This window comes from Balaenoptera musculus, chromosome 1 (assembly GCF_009873245.2).
Source record: "Balaenoptera musculus isolate JJ_BM4_2016_0621 chromosome 1, mBalMus1.pri.v3, whole genome shotgun sequence".
Lineage (NCBI taxonomy): Eukaryota > Metazoa > Chordata > Mammalia > Artiodactyla > Balaenopteridae > Balaenoptera > Balaenoptera musculus.
In genome coordinates, this window is record NC_045785.1 from 21,324,362 (window position 1) to 21,346,057 (window position 21,696).

The following is a 21,696-nucleotide window of genomic DNA, read 5'->3' on the forward strand; positions in this document are numbered from 1 at the left end:
TGTGGGGTGCAAATGTGTCTTGGGATCAAAGTGAGAGTATCTCACCTCTGTAGCTCTGTGACTTTGAGTAACCACACCTCTACTGGGTAGAATAAGGCCTGCCTTGGAGGGTCACCAGCCTAGCAGGGCCAAGTGCAGAGCCCGGCACTGGTGGCTGTGATTTGCAGTAATAATCAGCTTTCACTCTCTGGGCTGTTTTCTCATCTGTAAAATAAGGAGGTTGAAGTCTTAGCGGTTTTTCAAACTTTTAAAATCACAACCCAAACAAGAAATACACATTTTACACTGTGACCCAAGATACCCACGCTAATTTGTATGTATATACTGAACATAAGTTTTACACAATAATACGCTTGCTACATGCAATGTGTTCTGTTTACCATTCTATTAAGGAGAAAAAAATGCTGACTATAACCCACTAAGTTGATTTCGCAACCTGCAGTTTCTTGATGGGCCCTGGATTAGAGGATTTCTTAGACCAGAGGTTCCCAAACTTTCTCAGCTCACTGAACCATTAGTGTCTCAGTAGTTTTTTCATGGACCCCCTAAGCCAAAAGAAATACCTAACATTTCAATGTGTTAGTTAAGCCTGGATCACTTAAGAAGAATTTATGTCCTACCAGGTTAGTCATTTAAAAAATTAATACATATGTTAGAAGAAACTATTTTTATTTCATTCTTGAATAAGTACAATAACTAATGGAATCTGTGTGCTTGTCGGGTGCTGTAAAACTTGTCAGACTTTGTAATCAGATTGGACCCCACCACCCTCATTTCCTGTTCCACATTGACTTTCATTTGCTTTATATCACAGCAACCGCTAAAAACCCAGCTTCTCGAAGATGACGTAATCAAAGGAATGTAGTGCAATCTAATGATAAAACTCTGAACCACCTTGAGCTAGTAGTTCTCTCGGTAGCCAACAGATGCTTAGTAACTCTAAATTTATAATATCCTACTGTGCTCCTGTGACTTTGCTGTGGCACCCTAAGGTGCGCTGATGCACAGTTTGGGAACTGTGGTTCAGTACTGTGGGAACAATAGTTTCACTAGTGAGATTTTGTGATTATTCTGTTTGTGCATTTGGAGAGAACCAGGCTGAGGCCAGCAGGGTATACTCAGTTTAGTACAGGAGACAGAAAGGGAAGAGGTCCTGTCAGAAGCACAATAGGTGATGTTATGAAGCAGGTGCTTATCATTCCTCTGTGTTCCCAAATTGAAATCTGCAGAAGCTTCTTCAGGACATTTACAGACCAGGCAAGGAAGGGACGATGTACCAGGCCAAGGGAGTAGGGCATAGTCCCAGGTGCCCTCATGGACCCTGAGTGGTTCAGTTCAGCTGCATTGTAGAGGGTGGGGTGGCCCATGGACTCCAGGGGCAGCCAAACTGTGGAGGACTCCTGTGCTTGATGAGGGATTGTAGGCTTGATCCTGTAAGCAAGGAGGAGCCATTGGAAGACTTTACGAGGGGCTCCATTCCATTTGGAATTGGTACCTTTTTATTAATAGACTTTTTTTTTTTTTTTAGAGCAGTTTTAGGCTTACAGAATATTGAAAAGATAGTACAGAGAGTCCCATATACCCCTCTCTCCCTGGCTTAGTTTCTCCTATTATTAACATCTTGCATTAGTGTGGTACATTTGTTACAATTAATGAACTGATATTGATACATTATTATTAACTAAAGTCCATAGTTTACATTAGGGTTCATTCTTTGTATTGTACAGTTCTATGGGTTCTGACACACGCATAATGTCCTGTACCCACACTGTCAAAAAATAGTTGTACTGCCCTAAAAATCCCGTGCTCCACCTATTCAGCCCTCACCAGCAGACACACACACACACACACACACACACAAAAGGGAAGAAGAAAAAAGGTACTAAGTACTTAGGAATAAACCTAGCAAAATATGTACAAGATATTTATGAGGAAAACTATAAAATTCTGATGAAAAAAATCAAAGGAAATCAGAATAAGTGAAGAGATATTCCATGCTCATAAATAGGAAGACTCAATACTATTTTTTTTTTTTTTTAACTTTTGGGTTCTTTCTTCCTTCCTTCCTTCCTTCCTTCCTTCCTTCCTTCCTTCCTTCCTTCCTTCCTTTCCTTCCTTCCTTTCTTTCTTTCCTTTCTTTCTTGCTGTGTTGGGTCTTCGTTTCTGTGCCAGGGCTTTCTCTAGTTGCGGCAAGTTGGGGCCACTCTTCATCGCGGTGTGCGGGCCTCTCATTATCGCGGCCTCTCTTGTTGCGGAGCACAGGCTCCAGACGCGCAGGCTCAGTAATTGTGGCTCACGGGCCTAGTTGCTCTGCGGCATGTGGGATCCTCCCAGACCAGGGCTCGAACCCGTGTCCCCTGCATTGGCAGGCAGATTCTCAACCACTGCGCCACCAGGGAAGCCCCTCAATACTATTAAATGTCATTTCTTCCCACCTTGGTCCATAGATTCAATGAAATCTCAATCAAAATCCCAGCAAATTATTTTGTGACTATCAACAGGCTGATTCTAACGTTTATATGGAGAGACAAAGACCCAGAATAGCCAACACAAATAACAAAGAGAAAGAACAGTGTCAGAGGACTGACCCTACCCAACCTCAAGACTTATAATAAAGCTACAATAACCAAGACAGTGTGTCATTAGCAAAGGAATAGACAAATCAATGGAATGAATTAGAGAACCCAGAAGTAGATCCACACAAATATAGTCAACTGATCTCTGACAGAAGAGCAGAATCAATTCAGTGGAGAAAGGAAAGTCGTTTCAACAAATAGTGCTGGAAGAACTGGACATCTACATGCAAAAAAAAAAAAAAAAAAAAAAAAAAAACAGAATTTACACCATTCACGAAAATTAACTCAAAATGAATCATAGAACTAACTGTAAAACACAAATCGATAAAACTTCTAGAAGATAACACTGGAGAAAATCTAGGTGACCTTGGGTTCAGCAGTGAGTATTTAGATACAACATAAAAAGCACAACCCATGAAAAAAAAAATTGATAAATTGGACTTCATCAAAAACTTCTGCTCTACGAAATCACTGTTAAGAGAATGAAAAAGACAAGCCAAGGATTGAGAGAAAATACAAGAATTCTTACAAGTCAACAATATGAAACAAGCAACCCAATTAAAAAATGGGCAAAAGATCTGAATAGTCACCTCACCAAAGAGGATATACAGGTGACTAACAAGCACATGAAAGATGACCAGCATTATGTCGCTAGGGAATTACAAATTAAACCAACAATGAGATACCACTCCACACCTATTAGGATGGCGATACCAAATGCTGACAAGGATGTGAAGCAACAGGAACTCATTCATTGCTGGTGAGAATGCAAAATGGTAACAGTCTGGCAGTTTCTTACAAAGTTAGATAGTCTTATCATAGGATCCAGCAATTGCTCTACTTAGAATTTACCCGAATGAGTTGAAAATGTATGTCCATGCACAAACCTGTACATGAATGTTTACAGCAGCTTTATGAATAATTGCCAAAAACGAAGCAACCAAGAAGTCCTTCAGAAAGTGAATGGATAAACAAATGGGTACAGCCATACAGTGGAATATTACTCAGTGAAATGAGCAATCAAGCCACAAAGCCATGGAGGAAACTTAAGCGCATGTTGCTTAGTGAAAGAAGCCAATCTGAAAGCCATACCGCATGATTCCAACTATATGACATTCTAGGAAAAGCAAAACTATAGACAGTAAAAAGATCTGTGGTGCTCCATTTTAATGTGTTTCCACATGTGACTCAGCCCTGCTGACAGGGAGCCTGGGGCTTGGTGGGATAAGCCTGCGTAGTGAATATGTAGCAAAACAGACATTAGAATTGGAACCCGTGTGTTTGTGGTGGGCAGCCAGGGCCCTGTGGCCCCAGGGGCCTGCTGCGGGTCTCTGTGCTAAGAAGCATGCTGAAATGCATTTGCAGAACTTAAAAAGTGATGAGAGATCAGCTCAGAGGATCCCAGCCCTGGCTATACATCAGAACCACCCAGGATACTCTAAAAACTACAAATAGGGACAGTGAGTTCCAAAGAGGGGCAGGAAGAGGGAATGGACTGCCTAAAACCCAAGTTATTAGAAGCAAAACCAGGACTGGATCTCTAATCTCTGATTCCTGGTCCAGTTCTTTAAGAATCACTTTCTTATTTAATGTCATGATATTTTTTGGGTTCCTATTTGCCTAGCACTGGCTTAATGACAATGCACGCAACAGATTAGTCCCTGCCCTCCTGGTGCCTCCACATTATCTGGAAGATGTGGGTGGCAAATATGGGGGTTGCGCACGGTCCCTGAACGTTAGATTTCACTAGAAATCATGAGCCCTGCCCCATACAGTCTGCCGTGGAGTGCCCCACTGCGTGCCAGGCTCTGTGTCTGATGGACATGATGGCAGGCGTGAGGCACTCTGTTGTTCGGCCATGTTCTGCCTCCTGCACCCGAGCCACTTCTTGATATATGTATAAAATAGGTCCTGGTCCTAGTGATGCCACAGTTTGCACCTTTTTTATGACGATTTACAGAATCTCAGGTCTCGTCCTCATCACTCTTTAATGGCCCTAAAAGGGGTCACCAGCAGAGATAGCCCAGGGTTAAGGTGCAGAACCCCAACTCTATCTAATCTATGCTTAGATCTTGGGAAAGTTCCTGAACCTTTCTGGGCTCATTTTTCTCATTGGGAAAATGGGTGCCATGATACCTGCTCTGGTTATTTCACTGCATTGTAAGAAGGCCCCAAATCACAGTGAGAGGATGCGCATCAAAGTGCTTAAGTGGTTAAGAGTCCTATGATGGTGATGAGTGGTTTTTTTTTTTTTTTTTTTTTTTTTTTTTTTAGATTTCATTCATAATCACTCCACTCAGATAATTGGAATTAACATTACTTCCAATTTCCAATGTACTTAACTTTTAATTTATTTATTTTATTTTTATTTTTGGCTGTGTTGGGTCTTCGTTTCTGTGCGAGGGCTTTCTCTAGTTGTGGCAAGCGGGGGTCACTCTTCATCGCGGTGCGCAGGCCTCTCACTATCGCGGCCTCTCTTGTTGCAGAGCACAGGCTCCAGACGCGCGGGCTCAGCAGTTGTGGCTCACGGGCCTAGTTGCTCCGTGGCATGTGGGATCTTCCCAGACCAGGGCTTGAACCCGTGTCCCCTGCATTAGCAGGCAGATTCTCAACCACTGCGCCACCAGGGAAGCCCGATGAGTGGTTTTAATTGCTGTAACAGCCAACGCTGAGTGTTCATATTGGGCCAGGAGCTGTTCAGCTATAGCCTATCAAATAAACTTTACAAGAACTTTGCAATTTTCGTTTCCCATTTTAGGGATGAGGAAATTGATGCCCTGACAGGTTCGGTTACTTTCCTGAGGTCTGACAACCACTGACAAAGCTAAGGGTCAATACTGGGCTTGCCGGCTGACACCTGAGTTCATATACTTAACCATCGTGCTTTACTGCCCACCTGGGTGTAGAACACTTAGATTCTGGTCCTAGCTGTGCTTTCTAATTTCTTGGGTAAGTTTGCCCATCTATAAAATGGAATGGAGAAGAAAGTCGTTTTGTAAAACTCTGATGTCTAAAGGGTCAGAGGGTCTGTTCTCAAATGGTTTCTTGCATTGTATCGGCCCCAGTGGTCCCCTCCCCACCACAGAAAGGTTTGGAACCATCCAGGAAGACAGTTTAGGGCTTAATGAGGGGAATCCAATGGAGCAGAAGCAGAAAGCCTGCAGAAGAGAGGACACACACACATGCACACTGCGTCACACCCAGCAGCTCCTCCAACCTGCACTGTGATGGCCCCAGGCTCAGCCCTGCTTCCCTGGATTATTGATTGAGGTGATTCTTCACCAGAGCCATTAAGGCGACCAATCTATGGTCATCAGATAGCTCTGGTGCCATTCCCTGAGCACTTCCTATCTACCCGGTGCCATTCTGACTACAAGGTCCAGTGGATCCAGTCAGTCCCCTTCTCAAGGAGTTTGCCTCTCCTGGGGAAGACAGACATGTAAACAGCTAATGCTAATGCAAGTACACATGAATATTCAATAGGCAGAAACAGCCTTCGTGCTCTGGGAGCAAAGAGGGAGGATTTGCTGGAAACCTTGAAAGTGGTGTAGAGAGTAGGGGAAGGGTGAGAGTAGGGGAAGGAACTCTGCTGAAGGAACAGTGTGAGCAAAGACATGAGGTATGAAGTGCAGGGCTCTTTCTCTGAAGGGCAAACAGGGCAGTGAGTTTAAATCCAAGCAAGTCCCAAGGGAGACAGAGAGAGATGAGGGTGGAAAAGAAGGTTGGGGGTTGGGGCCAGACCATGGGGGCCTTGAATGCCAGGATGAGGAGTGAGATAGCCTGGGGAAGGAAGTGTGTGAGCCCTGGGGACTTTTACATGGGGCCAATTGAGGGGGTGTCCTGACTCATACCAAGAGAGGACATGCCCTGAGTTCACCCTTCAAGCAAGCAGCATCTTACCCTTGAAGCTTTCCCAGCTTGACTGCTTCCAGCTCTGCCATCCTTCCCTCCCCCAGCCAGTCCTATAAGTGGATCCAGATGGTCATTCCTATTTTAGGTCGGGGTGTGTGTTGGGGGAGGGGTAGCTATGAGCTCTATCAATCCTTTCCTGAGCTCTGTTAGAGGAGCTTCTTCCAGGACCCTGCTGTGATCCTCTGAGCCTGGAAGGGACTGTTAGTCTTTGATGGAGATTTCCCATCTGTCTGTGGGTGATAGGGGTGGCAGCAGCACAGGAGGCAAGGGCACAGGCCAAGGAAGCTTTAATATTGGGTAAGAGAACCTAGGTGACGTGTACATGTGGGAGGGGGTCCTGTGAACTGGCTGCGAAGGGGAACAAGCCTGGGAGAGAGGCTCCAGAGGAGTCAGAGAAAGAGCTGGCTTCTCCCTCCAGGTACCTGGCCCTCCTCCTGCCCCTGTTTCTGCAGCTGCCTAGGCCAAGGAGCTAGGTCTCTCTGGTCAGACCCTACTGAGCACTGTGCCTACCAACGTCCATGGGTCCCTTAAAACTCTTGGGTCACTGCGAGGTAGCAGCTGACAAGCTAGGTTCCTGCTCTCAGACTGTCTATAGTTAGCATAGGATACATACCAAGTTTATAACTATTTGCCATTCATTCAGTTTAGCAAATATTAAGCAAATGCTATGTGCTAGACACTACTAGGCACTGGGTTTACAAAAGTGAACAAGACAAATACAGTGTCTGCCCTCAAGGAGTTTCCAGCCTAGTAGGGGAGTTCAACAATACACAGCCACAAAGGAAAAGAACAAGGTATTCCAGGGGAGATTCACAGGAGCTTTCCAATTTAGATAGGGAGGCCAAGGAAGAGCTCTCTGAGAAAGTGACATTTAATCTGCAACTTGAAGGATGAATGAAGGTTACCCAGTTTTGGAGGGAGAAAGGGCATTTCAGCCAGAAGGGAACAGTGTGTGCCAAGTCCATGGGGTATACAAGAGCATGGCACATGAGAGGAACTGAAAAGAGGCTGTAGGACAGTGAACAAGTTAAAAAAAAAAAAAGGGCATGATGCAGGGCCTTGTAAGCATGGTATATTTGTGTTTTAGCCAAAGTACAATGGGAAACCACTGAAGGTTGTCAGATTAAATGTGGTACTTGTGTTAGTACAACCAAATTTGTGGCAGGCCCTAAGAAAGACTGACTTTGGTTGTGTATTCATCCCTACAAACAATAAATGTTTAAAGGGCACCCACCAGCCCTTTGCTAGAATTATGGGCTGACAGTGATGGTAGAGGAATGTCTAAGGTATAGACCTTCCTCGGAGACCTTCCTCCAGAAGAGATGAGACAGCTATAGTGATTGAATCAAGATGTGATTTATTCATTCAACAAACAGGTACTGCACACTTAATCTATTCCATACACGTGCCAGATGCTGGGTGTTGCCCATCAAGGATCACACACATGGGTCACAGGAGAGGCATAAACGTACTCAAAGAATTTTGAGTGGGTTAGAATCATTTTCAGCTGTGATATCTGTGAGGCCTTTATAAAACATCCAGTCATTCTGTAAATCAGTAAACATCTAGTGGGCATCTGCTCTGCACTAGGAACAGCGCTAGCTACTGAAATTAAGGACCTTAGAGTTCCATAACAGAGATAGACATACCCCCCAAAAATGCATTAAAATATTAGGTGCTAAAAACAGGAGAGCAGGCTTTCTATAGATGAGTGTTGAGGGAGGGTAATTCAATGGAAGAAAAACCTTCCCAAAAAGGCATAGCTCCCACCTTCCTGAGCGAATTTATCCATACCTCCCAGTAGCATGATTTTTAGCTGCTGCCTTCGTTCTTTGTCCCCCCATTTTCACTTCCCACCCCAGCAGATTCCATTTTCTTTGTCTATCTTGGCATCCGTAAAAAAGCCCAAAGAATCCAAGATTTGAGCCTGGCTTCTTTATATTTATAGTGTGTGATCTCAGACAATTACTTTAACTTCCCTGAGCCTCAGTTTTCCCATTTGTACAATGAAGGGATCGGATCACATCTAAGGCTTGTGATTTACTCCAGCCAAGGTGATATTCACACTCCTGCACACTGCTCTGCAAGGCCCTTTTTTCTTTGCACGGCTGCACGCATCCCTCCACCCCCATCCCCGAGCCACCTGGCAAACATCAAGGCTCAGCTCAAACATCTTCAGGCAAGTTTCCCCTATTTCTACACACACGCCACACATTGTTTTAGTCTATCCTTCCTTTATGCCACCACTACCTCGCAAGAGACCACAGAATGAAAAAGGGAGAGAGACTTGGGTTTGAGTCGTGGCCACTTACCTCACCTCTTAAGCCTCAGTTTCTCACTTGCAACTTGAGGGAAATACCTAAATTCGCATGTCTAAGCAGTTTATGGGGATTCAAAACAATGTATGTCAAGTCAAGTGCGTGGCACCTAAGTCGCGCTCAATAAATGGAGACTGTACCACACCTCTTAGGAGCCCTCAGCGTACTGAACTACAGAGTTCTAGGTCAGTCTCCCGCGCTAGATTGAGCGCTGCCTGAGGGAATCCCTTCCGCTGCGGTTCAGTGCTAGCGCGAACCCCCGAGACTGGCGGGCGCCGAAGGAGGTGGGTCGGGCCAAGAAGAACGAGGCTCCTATTCCCGGCGGGAAGGCCAAGCCTGGCGGACCCCACCTTCGGGAAGTGACGCCACCGAGCGAGCGGCGCTGGAGCAGGGGCAGGCCGGAGCGGGGCGCGCGCAGCATGGCGGAAGCGGAAGGGAGTTCGCCACTTCTGTTGCCGCCGCCGCTGCCACCCCCGCCCGGGATGGCGGAAGTGGAGGTGCCGACGGCGGCCGGGACGGACAAGAAGCAGTTTAGCTGTGCTGGCGGCGGCGTCATGGACGTGGAGCGGAGCCGCTTCCCTTACTGCGTGGTGTGGACGCCCATCCCGGTGCTCACGTGAGTCTCCTCCGGCGTCCGCCCGGGGACGGGGAGAACCGGGCCCGCGCGGCGTCCTCCGGCGGCCTGGGGCCAGCCTCCGGCCCCGACACACAGCAAACCCTTCCCGCGGGTCCGGGGTTCACCAGTACCCCGCCACCCGCGCGCTGCCAGCTCTGCTGGTGAATGGGACAAGCTCCCCTCCCTCATTACACCTGGTCTGATCTGAGAGAAAGACAGTTGTTGACCGCGGAAAGGTTCTGAGGCTGGGAAGCTAAGGACCTATGGGCGTACAGAAAAGGGGCCCCTAACTGGGTGTGAGAGAGACATCTTCATTCACTCACTGGCTTATTCATTCGTTAAACAAATGGTTGCTGGTCACTTCCTATACGCAAGACATCCTGCTGGGTCTGGAGGCAAGAGTGGGAGTTTGATTGGGACCACACCGACTCCTGGGTTGTCGTCATTGGAAGGGCCCCCAGAGATCTGGAAGTCCAACCCTTTGTCTCACAGATGAGGCTGAAGATCACACACCATCTCAGCTGCAAAGCGCGTTTAGGTCCCAGGCGGTCTGCCTCCCAGACCAGGGTTCTTTCTATGGCATCAGCTTTTGTCAGAAGAGAAAGCAGGTGCACCAATACTGCTGGCGCCTTTTAGCAAGGAGCTTGGGGACGGGGAGGGGGGAGTAGTGAGCTGGTTTGCCCTCGTGCTTCAGCCTTGACAGCTGATAATAAGCACTCCTCACAGTGCTGGACAGTTGGCCAAGCTCTTTCACACCCATTTTCTCTGCATTCCACAGCCACTTTCTAAGGCAGGAATTATATTCTCGGATGATGAATTTGTACCATTAAATGTCTTGATCATGTTCACATGACAGTAAGCAAAAGCATCCCAAACTCCGTTTTCTGACTCCATAACTTGCTCTCGTTTGACTACATCCTGTCCCCTCTCACCTGACGAATAGATTTGTTCCCTGCATCAAAAACAGCCAAGTGGTGTGGAGAAGGGATCATTTTTGTCCTTATATGTTGCTGATCCTAAAATGAGCTTAATTCTTGTATTATGTTAAAATACTTCAGTTGTTCTGTTTTCAAATGCTTATGCATTTGTTTAAGAACACCCAAGTCTTGGACTTCCCTGGTGGCGCAGTGGTTAAGAATCTGCCTGCCAATGCAGGGAACACGGGTTCGATCCCTGGTCCGGGGAGATCCCACATGCTGCGGAGCAACTAAACCCGTGCACCACAACTACTGAACCTGTGCTCTAGAGCCGGGAACCTAGCTACTGAGCCCACGTGCCTTGAGCCCAGACTCTGCAACAGAGTGACGCCACTGCAACGAAGAGTAGCCCCCACTCACCACAACTAGAGAAAGCCCGTGCGCAGCAACGAAGACCCGACGCGGCCAAAAATAAACAAATAAATAAATAAGTAAATAAATGTATAATTTAAAAAAAGAACACCCAAGTCTGAGTCCTTTAAAAATTTTAAGAAAGTGCTTTCATTGATTAATTCAGTATTCTTTTTTTAAAAAAATAAATTTATTTATTTGTTTATTTTTGGCTGTGTTGGGTCTTCGTTGCTGCATGTGGGCTTTCTCTAGTTGCCGCGAACGGGGGCTACTCTTCAATGTGGCGCACGGGCTTCTCATTGCAGTGGCTTCTCTTGTTGCGGAGCACGGGCTCTAGGCGCACAGGCTTCAGTAGTTGTGGCTCACGGGCTCAGTAGTTGTGGCTCACGGGCTCTAGAGCGCAGGCTCCGTAGTTGTGGCACACGGGCTTAGTTGCTCCACAGCATGTGGGATCTTCCCGGACCAGGGCTCAAACCCGTGTCCCCTGCATTGGCAGGTGGATTCTTAACCACTGCGCCACCAGGGAAGTCCCTCAGTATTCTTTTTAACACACCTGCTAAGTGACTCCTATGTGCCTAGAGTAGTTCTAGGTGATAAGAATATACAGTGGTGAGTAAAGCAGGTATGATCCTTGCTCTCACAGAGTTTAAATCATGGTGGGAAGGAGATAGACAGTAACAAACTAATAAAAGAACTGATAGTGAATCGTGCTATGAAGAAAGTAAAATGTTAATGTGAGAATAACTGGGAGGGAATGTATTGGTTTTGCTAAAACCTGTCTTGTTATCCCGAGATCTCTTTGGTTTTTCCCTGTTCATCAAAAACACTTTGTGGGAGTCCTCTGCTCTTCAGAGAGCTGGTAGCAACATTGAGTGTAGGCACCACGATCCCCAGTCATCTGGGCCGGAAGCAGCACACACCCCATTTCTATTCAGATCTATTTACAGGTGTTCATAAGATGAATAAGGCCTACTGCCCCATCAGAAGGCTCATGTTCCCATCAAAGGACTCGCCTTCCAGCAGGAGAGAGAGAGACAGGTGAACTCACCATTGTAGTGCATTGTGGTGATTGCTGACCTAGAATGCGGAGCTAGGAATAGATGTGGCACAAGGAACTGTCATTGATTTTGGAGGTGGGGGGAGGGGGATCAGAGAGGAGGAAACTGAATCCAGAGATCTGTCTGTCCGCTCAGAAGTATTGATAATTCTGCATGAAAAGCCAGATAACAGCTATTGCTACTACTAAAAACAGCAAAGATTGGATACTTACTCTGTCCTGGGCTCTGTTCTAAACATTTTATATTCACTGTCTCATTCAGTCCTTTTATCAATGTAATGAAAATAGATACTGTCATCCTCATTTTATAGATGAGGAAATAAAGGCTTAGAAGCCAGCATAGGGCTTTTTCCACTGAAATAGTCTACCTATACCAGGTAGAGCTCCAGAGTCAATAACTCATTCATTCAATAAATAGTTCTTGAGGACCTATTATGTACTAGGTCTGAGTAGACAGTAGTCCACAAAGCAGCTTTGGAGCTTGCCTTCATGGAGCTTCCAGACTGACAAATACTTTGAGAGTTTCTTCTCTGGGGCTTCCCCAGGCGCAGACTCTTCTGTTGTCTGCAGCCTTTATTCTAACTTCCGGTGAAGCCGTGGTATGTGGAGTATTGGTCAAACCCAGACCTTCTCCCCAACCAGATGGAAGGAATTGGGGGTGGGAGGGGGAGATGGGTCTTGAGATTAGGGCCTGAGAAGCCAGAGGAGCTACTTTCCCATAGTTCCGAGTGTCCATCCTGTGGCCACTGTGAGACTAAAGCAACTTATTGTACGCCAGCCAGTCCAGCCAATCAGATAGCAAGTATTTATTGTACACCTCGTGTTAACAACATTGGGCAACTACCAAGTGCAGGGAAGTGTCATAAGCATTTTGCAGGCATATCCTGTTTGATCCTCACAATCGCCCCCCATTGAGGTCATCATCATCATTGTTCACCTCTCACTGACAAAGATGGGAATGAGTGCCTGCCCAAAACAAAGTCAAGAATCAACCCAGGTCTGACCTCAGAGCCTGACTCCACTCTTAAATGCATGACATTCATTCATGCATCATTTAGTCAACGACTGCTTAGCTCCAGCTATGTGCCAGGCACTGCCCTGGGGGCTACTCTAATCAGTAAGAGAAAATCCCTGCTCTCTGGAAGTTTACATACTAGTGGGGAAAGACAGTAACCATATAAGTAAACAAGATGATTTCAGATAACAGTAGATACTATGATGAAATTAAAGCAGAGTAATGGGATCTGGGTGCCTGGGGTTGTGTGTGTGGCTACTCTAGAAGGCACTGTCAAGGGAAACATCCGAAGTTGACCATTGAGCTTAGGCCTAGATGATGAGAAGCAGCAGCTATGTGAAGCTCTAGAAGAGTGTCTGGGACTAAGGTAAATGTAAAAAAAAAGTATTGAGGTGGGAGGATTTGGTGTGTCTGACGAACCAGAAGTGGGCGTGTAGCTAGAGAGAAGAGTGAGGTGACTTCATAGGGATAAGCAGGGCCAACTGTATGGAAGGAGTTTGGAGTATAAGTGTAATAGGAAGCCCGTAATGGATGTTAGAGCAAGGGAATGACAGAATCTGGATCATTTTCTTAAAAAGACCACTCTAGGGGAATTCCCTGGCCGTCCAGGTAATGGTGGACTCGGCGCTTTCACTGCGGGGGGCCCGGCTTCATCCCTGGTCCGGGAACAGATCCCGTAGCCATGCGGCACAGCCAAAAACAAAAAGACCACTCTGGCCCACCATCCCTTTCAGGTGCTCAAGCTGCAGACCTGGAAGAGCTCTATCCTATCGTCATAAAACTGCCCAGTCTTCCTTTTAAAGATCTTCTCAAGCCATCTGCTTCTCACCTGACCAGTACTCTGGTCAGGATCACCATCATCTCCTGCCAGTATTCCAGAACAGCCTCTGAACTCCTGTCCCCCTCCCATTCTCCAGGCACATGCAGCACTTTGCTGCCTTGGAGTTTTGCTTTCTGCCTATCAACATCCTGTGCTTTCACAGGTCAAGGTTAAAAGTTACCTCCTGTGTGAAGTCTTTGCTGACTCTGCCCCAGCCCCACGTAATTGTTTCCTTGGGCTATATCTCTGTGGCTTTTGCCTCCACCTCCCAGCAGGCAGCCTTCAAATCAGCACGTGGCTACTGGCCCTGGGAGTCCTTTTTTCTTTTTTTCCCTGTGAGTCCTTCTTAAACTGGATCAGTCTCTCCAGCACCTAGTTCCTGTAGAGCCACGGTTCTCAGACTACAGACAGATCCGGAGTTCCTATGCGTTTTGCATATCGGGGTTCAACTGAGATTTGGGTTTTTTTAAATGCCCATGGCTTTTAAAAATTCAAACTTTCGACTTCCCTGGTGGCGCAGTGGTTAAGAATCCACCTGCCAATGCAGGGGACATGGGTTCGATCCCTGCTCGGGGAAGATCCCACATGCCGCGGAGCAACTAAGCCCATGGGCCACAGCTACTGAGCCTGCGCTCTAGAGCCCGCAAGCCACAACTACTGAGCCCACGAGCCACAACTACTGAGCCCACGTGCCACAACTACTGAAGCCTGTGCGCCTGGAACCCGTGTTCCACAACAAAAGAAGCCACCGCAATGAGAAGCCCGCGCACCGCAACGAAGAGCAGCCCCCACTCGTCACAACTAGAGAAAGCTTGCGTGCAGCAACCAAGACCCGATGCAGCCAAAAATAAATAAATACATAAATAAATAAATTTAAGGAGAATCCGCCTGCCAATGCATGGGACACAGGTTCGACCCCTGGTCTGAGAAGATCCCACATGCCGCGGAGCAACTGAGCCTATGCGTCACAACTAGTGAGCCTGCTCTCCAGAGCCCGTGAGCCACAACTACTGAGCCTGCGTGCCGCAACTACTGAAGCCCGTGCACCTAGAGCCGTGCTCCTCAACAAGAGAAGCCACCACGATGAGAAGCCCGCACACCACAATGAAAAGGTAGTCCCCGCTCGCCACAACTAGAGAAAGCCCGCGTGCAGCAACGACGACTGAACACAGCCCAAAAAAATAAAAATTAGAATTAGAATTTAAAAAAAAAAATCAAACTTTCAGTTCCTGGAATACATCATGCTTTTGTCCTGATTTCTACCCTTGCATGCATTGTTTCTTCATCATTTCCTCAGAGGAGCCTTCTGAACCCCACCCCCACCCCAAGGCGCGCACACACACACACACACACACACGCTGGTTTAAGTGCCCCCCCCCAACACTTTTTAAAACACTTTTTAAAACACTTTTTAATTGAGGTATAACGTGTACCATAAAGTGTACAAATCTTAAGTATACGGCTCAATGAATTTTGCATGTGTGTGCACTCATGTCACCCAGGTCAAGAGAGAGGACGTTTCCAGTATCCAGTGGGCTCCCTTGTGCCAGTCAGTTCTGCCACAGAAATAACCCCTCTTCTGCCCTCCAGCACAATAGATTAGTTTTGCCTTTTCTTGAACTTCACATAAACAGAATAATACGCATGCACTTTTGTGTAAGTTTTCTTTTACTCTGCCTTGTATATGTGAGAATCCGTGTTGTGTGTAGCAGTTTATTATTTTTCATTGTTACCTACTATTTCACTGTATGACTATACCCCAATTTGCTTACCCATTTTACTATTGTTGGACATTTGGATTATTTCTAGGTTTTTTTAATCAACTTTATTGGGATATAATTCACATACAATAAAATGCATACATTTTAAGTGTGCGGTTCAGTGAATTTTGACAACTGTTGTTTCCAGCTATTTTTTAATAAAGGTGCTGTGAACATTCTTGTCCATGGCTTTGGTGGACACAAGCATTTGTTTCTGTTGGGTGTATACTCTGAAGTGGAATTGCTGAGGTAGAGGGTATGGTACCAGTTTTCCAAAGCTGTGGAAACAATTTATTCTCCCAGCAGCAGTGAGAAGACAGTTCCAGTTGCTCCGCCTCCTCGCCACACTCAGTTGTTACCGTCCTTTGAGTTTAGCTGTTCTGTGGGCTGCGCTGGTTCCCCGCTCTGCTGTTCACTTGCACTTGCCCCTCTTCTGTACTTCCCCTCCCGCTGCCGCCACCCTATTGGACACTTACCACACAACGTTATATTCATATGCTGTCACTCTGGATGGAGTGTCCCCAGTGTCTGTCTGACCAGCTGAAAGACACCCACAAGCTCTGCCCTTTCCCTGTCCTTTTTTTCACAGGTGGTTTTTCCCCATCATCGGCCACATGGGCATCTGCACATCCACAGGAGTCATTCGGGACTTTGCTGGCCCCTACTTTGTGTCGGTGAGTCCGCATTCAGCCCCCCTCTGGAGGGTTCCAGGGCTCAAGTGGAAGGTTAGCCTATCTTGCCCACAGGCAGCCTTCCTGTCTCCCCAGTATGCAGGAGAATGCAGATGCCATGCAGTCCTGGTCCGGCCCTCTGCTTCTCACCAGTGTTTGACCCCTTTCCCCCTTCTCTTGCCTCCAGGACAGGCCAGGAGGGCAGTGTGGCCAGAAGGATTCTTAAGTAACTGACCCAGCCCTTTGCCCACCCTGGGAGTACCAAGACATGGGTAGGGTTAGAGGCAAGAGTGGAGAATCAGACCATCCTGGTTCCTTGGTCCAGGAACCAAGTGTCTGGACCTTCAGAAGGTGGGAGTCACAAGGCGGGGGCACAGGGGAGGCTGACATGGTTCCCTGGGTGTGGCCATGGAGAAGAGGGGGCGGACCTTCTAGAATGAACCAGCTGTGTTCTCAGGTCTGTTCCCTGGGGATGTGCCCGAGATAGGGCAGTGGCTTGCTCCAGATGAGCGGGCAGCATCCTGCCTATTTCGAGGTTGCAGCTTCCTCTCCATCAGAGGCTGGGATGAATGGGTGTGGTGGCACCAACCTGTTTATATTCATATTTGTCATGATCATCTTAACACCACAAAGGTCTTTCATACCCATTACTTTCACTGTCATATACGTGTATGATAATTCATCTTTGACCAGCTCTGTCAGCAGATTCTGAACTCAGAATCTGTCCCTTTGTAACTCCTGGACCCCACATCTTGTGTGGCAGGTCTAGGACTTGGCTAAAACATCCCCCTCATAGCAGGCCTCTCGAGGCCCAACTGCTGTGTCCACCCCACTCACCCCAACCCACCCCACGTCCTGCTTTGACTGCAGTCACACTGCCAGATTCTGTGTGGGCCACCACAGTCGGGTCAGGAGGTCAGAGGGTGTCCTCATTCACACCACGAAGGAAGCCACTTCCCTGTGGACAAAGACTAGAGATTGACCAGAGAACCTGGAGAAAACAGGCCCAGAGAGAATTACTTGGCAGCCACAGAGAGAGGCAGTCATGGCTGTACCCCAAGTCTTTGGTCTCCGGGTGCAGTGTTCTGTGCACTCCTGCCGCACTGCCTTCTTCACACAGAAGAGCTGCTGCTGGCCCTTCAGATATCCCGCCAACCCCAGAGCAGGGCCCAGGCCCCACTTCTGCCCACCCACCTTACCTCCTTCTAAGTCACGACACTTCCACCACCAACCCAGGTCTGTCTGCTGGGCTGGATGCGGGTTCCCCACTGACCTCTGCTCTTGTCCCTCAACAGGAAGACAACATGGCCTTCGGGAAGCCTGCCAAGTAAGTGATGAACATCCGTGTGATTGGCCCTAGAGCCAGGTTCCTCCTGCCTGGAGCAGCAGGCCAGGCCTTCTGGGGCACAGCAGGAGCCAGCAGCCTGAGGATGGGGTGAAGGGGGGCAGCCAGGGTCTACCAGAGCATCTGACCTTGTGCCACACATCTCCTGCTCCAGCCCCTGGCTGGGTCCTTTACCCACAGGCCATCTAGGCCTTGCCTCAGCCCTGCAAGGTCGTGTTTTCAGCTCCATCGGAAAGGTGAAGATAAGGAAGGGACTTGGTCAAGATCACACAGGAAGTGGCAGAGCTGGGACTCACATGCAGGTCTGTCTCACTCCAAAACCTGGACTCTTTCTCCTGCCCCTCGAGGAACAAACACGCCATTTAAGGTGTAAGGGAGGCATGGTGTGGAACTCTGCTGGAAAGTTCTGGTTGGAGAGAATAAAGGCAGTTTAGTCTCTCCTGGAGCTATTGCTGGTTTGCATGGGATTTTTGGACTTCATTTTTTCTGTCTTGGGGGCCCACCTCAGTTGTGGGTCTGGTGACAGTGCCTCAGTCTTCAGTCTGCTCAGAACAGCATCAGATGCTCTGTTGCCCAAGGCAGCATCCAGGAGGGTGGAGGCCAAGGAGGAGCTGGTGTCGCACACAGCATAGGCGGCCTGGAGCTGGGCTCTCCAAACCCTGCGGACTTCCTCAGGCAGGTGGAAATGTGAGCCAGGAGCCTCTGGTCTGTGTGTCTGCTGCCAGACTGCTCCTCAACGAGAGTTGTAAGGACATCCGTTTCCAGGCAGGAACCCCTGAGCAGCTGAAGTCCCAGCCACGGTGGTTTCTCACTGGTCCCGTCTGTAGGCTCCTCTGTCAAGCCATTCCCCACATAGCAGCCAGAGGGCGCTCTGACCTCCCGGTGCCCCCTGGCCCGAGACCCTTTGGGGTGTCGCCCAGCTTGAGGTTCGCAGACTTTAGCTCCACCAGCTATTCTCCCATTCACCCTAGTCTCCCATGTGGGGAGATGGGGAGAATGCTTTCTGACGGATGAACTCCTCAGGATGACCTTCAAGTCCCCCAGAACGTGGCCCCCCTGCATCTCCAGCCTCACCTTCCAACATCCCTCACCCCGTTCTTCCCTCTGAATCCTCCAGCAGTGCCCAGTTTCTTAATTTCTGGTACACACTGCACAGTTCTGTGCCTCTTCCTCTGTTCAAACTGTTCCCTCTCCCTAGAATATTCACTCCCCATTCTGTGCCTGGCTAATCCTTCCTCCTTCACACTGGACTCAGGTGTCACCCCCAGGAAGCCCCTCTCGTCCCCACTGAGTGAGTTCATATCCTCCCCAGGATCCACATGGCGGTGGGCGTGTCACACTGTTCCAGTTGTCTGCTGTGTGGCCCTTTCCCTGGACCTGGCTCACCCCTGTAGCCTCAGCACCCAGCTCAGGGCCCTGCACAGAGCAGGCGTCAGGGGACATTCGTGGAGCTGAGCCAGTGCCCAGAACCCCTTCTCCCCCCTCAGGTACTGGAAGCTGGACCCTGCTCAGGTATACGCTAGTGGGCCCAATGCGTGGGACACGGCTGTGCACGACGCTTCTGAAGAGTACAAGCACCGCATGGTAGGTGGGCTGCTCCTGAGAGCGGGAACGAGGGTGGGAGGTTTCCCTGCAGCCCATCCTGACCCAGCCCATCCTGCATCTCCAGCACAGTCTCTGCTGTGACAACTGCCACTCACATGTGGCCTTGGCCCTGAACCTGATGCGCTACAACAACAGCACCAACTGGAACATGGTGACTCTCTGCTTCTTCTGCCTGCTGTATGGGAAGTACGTCAGGTGCGCTGCCTGTCCCCCTGGCCGCCGCCACCCTCCCCGGGGCCGCTCTCCCACGGATCCCAACAGGGCCATTTCTGGGGTCCTTCAGCCAGCAGGGACAAAGCAGGAAAACAACTATCTGAGCTCCTGGTGAAGAGGGCGGTGCCGTCTGAAGCCCAGCTCTGTCGCTTGCTCACTGTGAGGTCTTGGGTAGCTGCCTTGGCCTCTCTGAGCTGCAGCTGTCCTTGGTAAAATGGAAATAATGATTCTGGCTCCTCAGGGATGCTGCGTGTGTACAGACCCTGTGCTCAGGTCCAGTGAACAGGTGGACCCTCAGAAGAGGGTGGGTGACCCCATAGGGTCCCCTCCCAGCATCCCTCGTCAGAGGCAGGGTTCTGGGCGGGTGGGCCCCAGGGGCGGCCTGGGAGGACCTTTGAAGCCCCTGCCTCATGACTTGTGAGGTCAAAGGCCGTCCCAATTCACAGATAAAGGGAGCTCAGAGAGGTGGAGTGACCCTCCCACCGGGGAGCCAGCACACACCTGGGCTAACCCAGCTGCCTCTCCAGGCTTTCTTCCAGCTGTGCTCATCATTAAGAGCTTCTGAAAAGGAGATTTTCAGGGTCTTTTTTGGTCCAAAGGCTTTTAGAGGTCTCCTGGGAAGACCTTATCTGTGGTCACACAGAGACTGAGGCAGAGGCGGGGTTGAAGCCGGGCTGAGCCGTAGCCCCGTGCTAACTCTGCCGACCCCTCCCCGCCCACTGGGCTGTGAGCAGAGGGCACTCCTGGCTTCCCCACCCAGACTGAAGACTTCTGGGTCCTCTCGCTCGCGACCTCTCCCCAGACACAGGGGTGATTGTGGGTGGAGTCAGGAAGGCCCAGAGGGTGGGCGTGTCTCTTGTACCCACCCAGCGAGGTGTCACATCTCCACCAGGAGCCTGGAACAGCCCCTGCCCAGGACCATAGCTGGTGCTCCTCCATAGCGGGCACCAGGCCTGGCCCAGTCCCTTAGTTGACTGAGTTTGGGGGTGAGGGGGGTAGTTCCAGGAGCTTCCTTGGGGGGAGCGGCCCCGTCTGGGTTTGTGGGAGGACAGTGTGCCGGCCCACACGCCCACTCACTGGGCCCTTCCCTCCCATGCTCCCCTCTCTCTCCATCAGCATCGGCGCCTTTGTGAAGACCTGGCTGCCCTTTGTCCTCCTCCTGGGCGTCATCCTAACCGTCAGCCTGGTCTTTAACCTGCGGTGATGGCTGCCGCATGGCCCTGGGCCCACCAGGCTCCTGAGGAGGCAGCCGCCATCACCTTTCGTTCCAGATTCTTTCTCCTCACCCCGAAAGGCAGGGATGGGCCTTCTGGTTTTGGCCCAGGGGTCTGGGCTAAGTGAGGTGGAGTAAGGGCTGAGGATGGGCATGGGGTGGAGGTGTTTGCATTTTGTGTCTCACTGGTCGCTCAGAAGCTCCCTGTCCCCTCTTTCCCAGGCTTGTGACTCCCACCCTTGAGGCACCCTTTGTTCATCTGTTGGAAAAGCCTTAGCTTCCCTCTAGAGCTGTGTCTGCCACTGCCTGCTGGGCTCCCTCTGCCTCAGCCCAGTGCCTGGTGTGGGAGGGAAGGATATTTGGACCCACCAGACAAGGCAGCACAGGGGCCGGAGCTGGATTTGAAGCCCATTCTCCTGCCAGGACTCTGGTCCCGGGGTGGAGGTACACTAAGAAGCCTGCATAAACTCAGCCACCCTGGGGCCTTCTCCACTGGCCTCTAGAATGGTCCAGTAGGGCTGACGGGCCCCCTTCAGATGTCTGCCAGAAGCTGCACTAGGGGTAGTTTGTGCCCCACTCCTGGTGCCCTCCAGCCCATGCAGCCCCCTCTTCCCACTCTCCCAGAGCCTCCAAGCACTTGGGCCCATCTCCCCCCTGCAGTTTGGGGCCTGGGCTCCCCCAACCAGGCTGGAGAGATGAGTGACACTGACATATCCAGAGTGACCCCTGCAGATCAGAGCGATGTAACAAAGCTTGGCCTTGGCCCCAGGTACGGGCCTCGCACTGGTGACGGCACCCCTTGGGTCCGAGATGTCGGGGGCCCGTCGGAGCAGCCAGCGCCATCAGGGAGCTGAATGGGAGCTGTCTCCTCCCACCTCCCACGGCTCCCCCTTCTCTTCAAGTTGTGGGACAGGCCTGTGCTGCCCCCCTCACCCCTGCTCCACGGATTCCTTTGTGCGGGGCTCCCTGGGCAGGACAATAAAGAGTTTTAACTCCAGACCGTGCTCGTCCTTGATTTCTCCCTTCGGTGGTCCCGGTTTCACTGAAGACATGAGCTCGCTTCAGCTCCTATCTTCGTGGTGAACTTGGGTTCCTCTGCCCCCGGCAAGGGGTCTGGTTGCCAGGGACATGGTTGGGTCCTCGTCCAGTGCCTGGAGCTTGCAGGAGCCAGCATCCCTCGGGTGTATCCTGCTCTGAGCCGGAGCGCTGCAAGTTCTTCTCCATGCCTCGTCCACCATCCCAAAGCT

General features: G+C 49.7%; 2 protein-coding genes across 3 annotated transcripts in view; both read left to right on the forward strand.

Annotated features, from left to right (window-relative positions):
- Positions 1–4,804, forward strand: part of WDTC1 (WD and tetratricopeptide repeats 1) — a 74,542-nt gene extending 69,738 nt beyond the window's left edge. Inside the window, exon 18 of the mRNA XM_036832001.1 lies at positions 2,448–4,804. Within this exon, the coding sequence (XP_036687896.1) occupies positions 2,448–2,456 (9 nt within the window). The 3' untranslated portion in view covers positions 2,457–4,804. The remainder of the gene's footprint in view (positions 1–2,447) is intronic.
- A 4,377-nt stretch (positions 4,805–9,181) lies between these two features.
- Positions 9,182–21,446, forward strand: TMEM222 (transmembrane protein 222). Of its 2 annotated transcripts, none has more exons than XM_036823593.1 (6): positions 9,182–9,422; positions 15,992–16,076; positions 17,369–17,400; positions 18,906–19,002; positions 19,088–19,209; positions 20,353–21,446. In XM_036823593.1, exons 1-6 carry the CDS (start codon positions 9,226–9,228, stop codon positions 20,438–20,440), a joined length of 621 nt encoding a protein of 206 aa, XP_036679488.1. In that variant the 5' UTR covers positions 9,182–9,225; the 3' UTR covers positions 20,441–21,446. The 2 variants fall into 2 exon arrangements, with proteins under 2 accessions (XP_036679488.1, XP_036679483.1); XM_036823588.1 differs by having other exon boundaries at positions 9,185–9,422; positions 19,088–19,218.
- Positions 21,447–21,696: the final 250 nt, after the last annotated feature.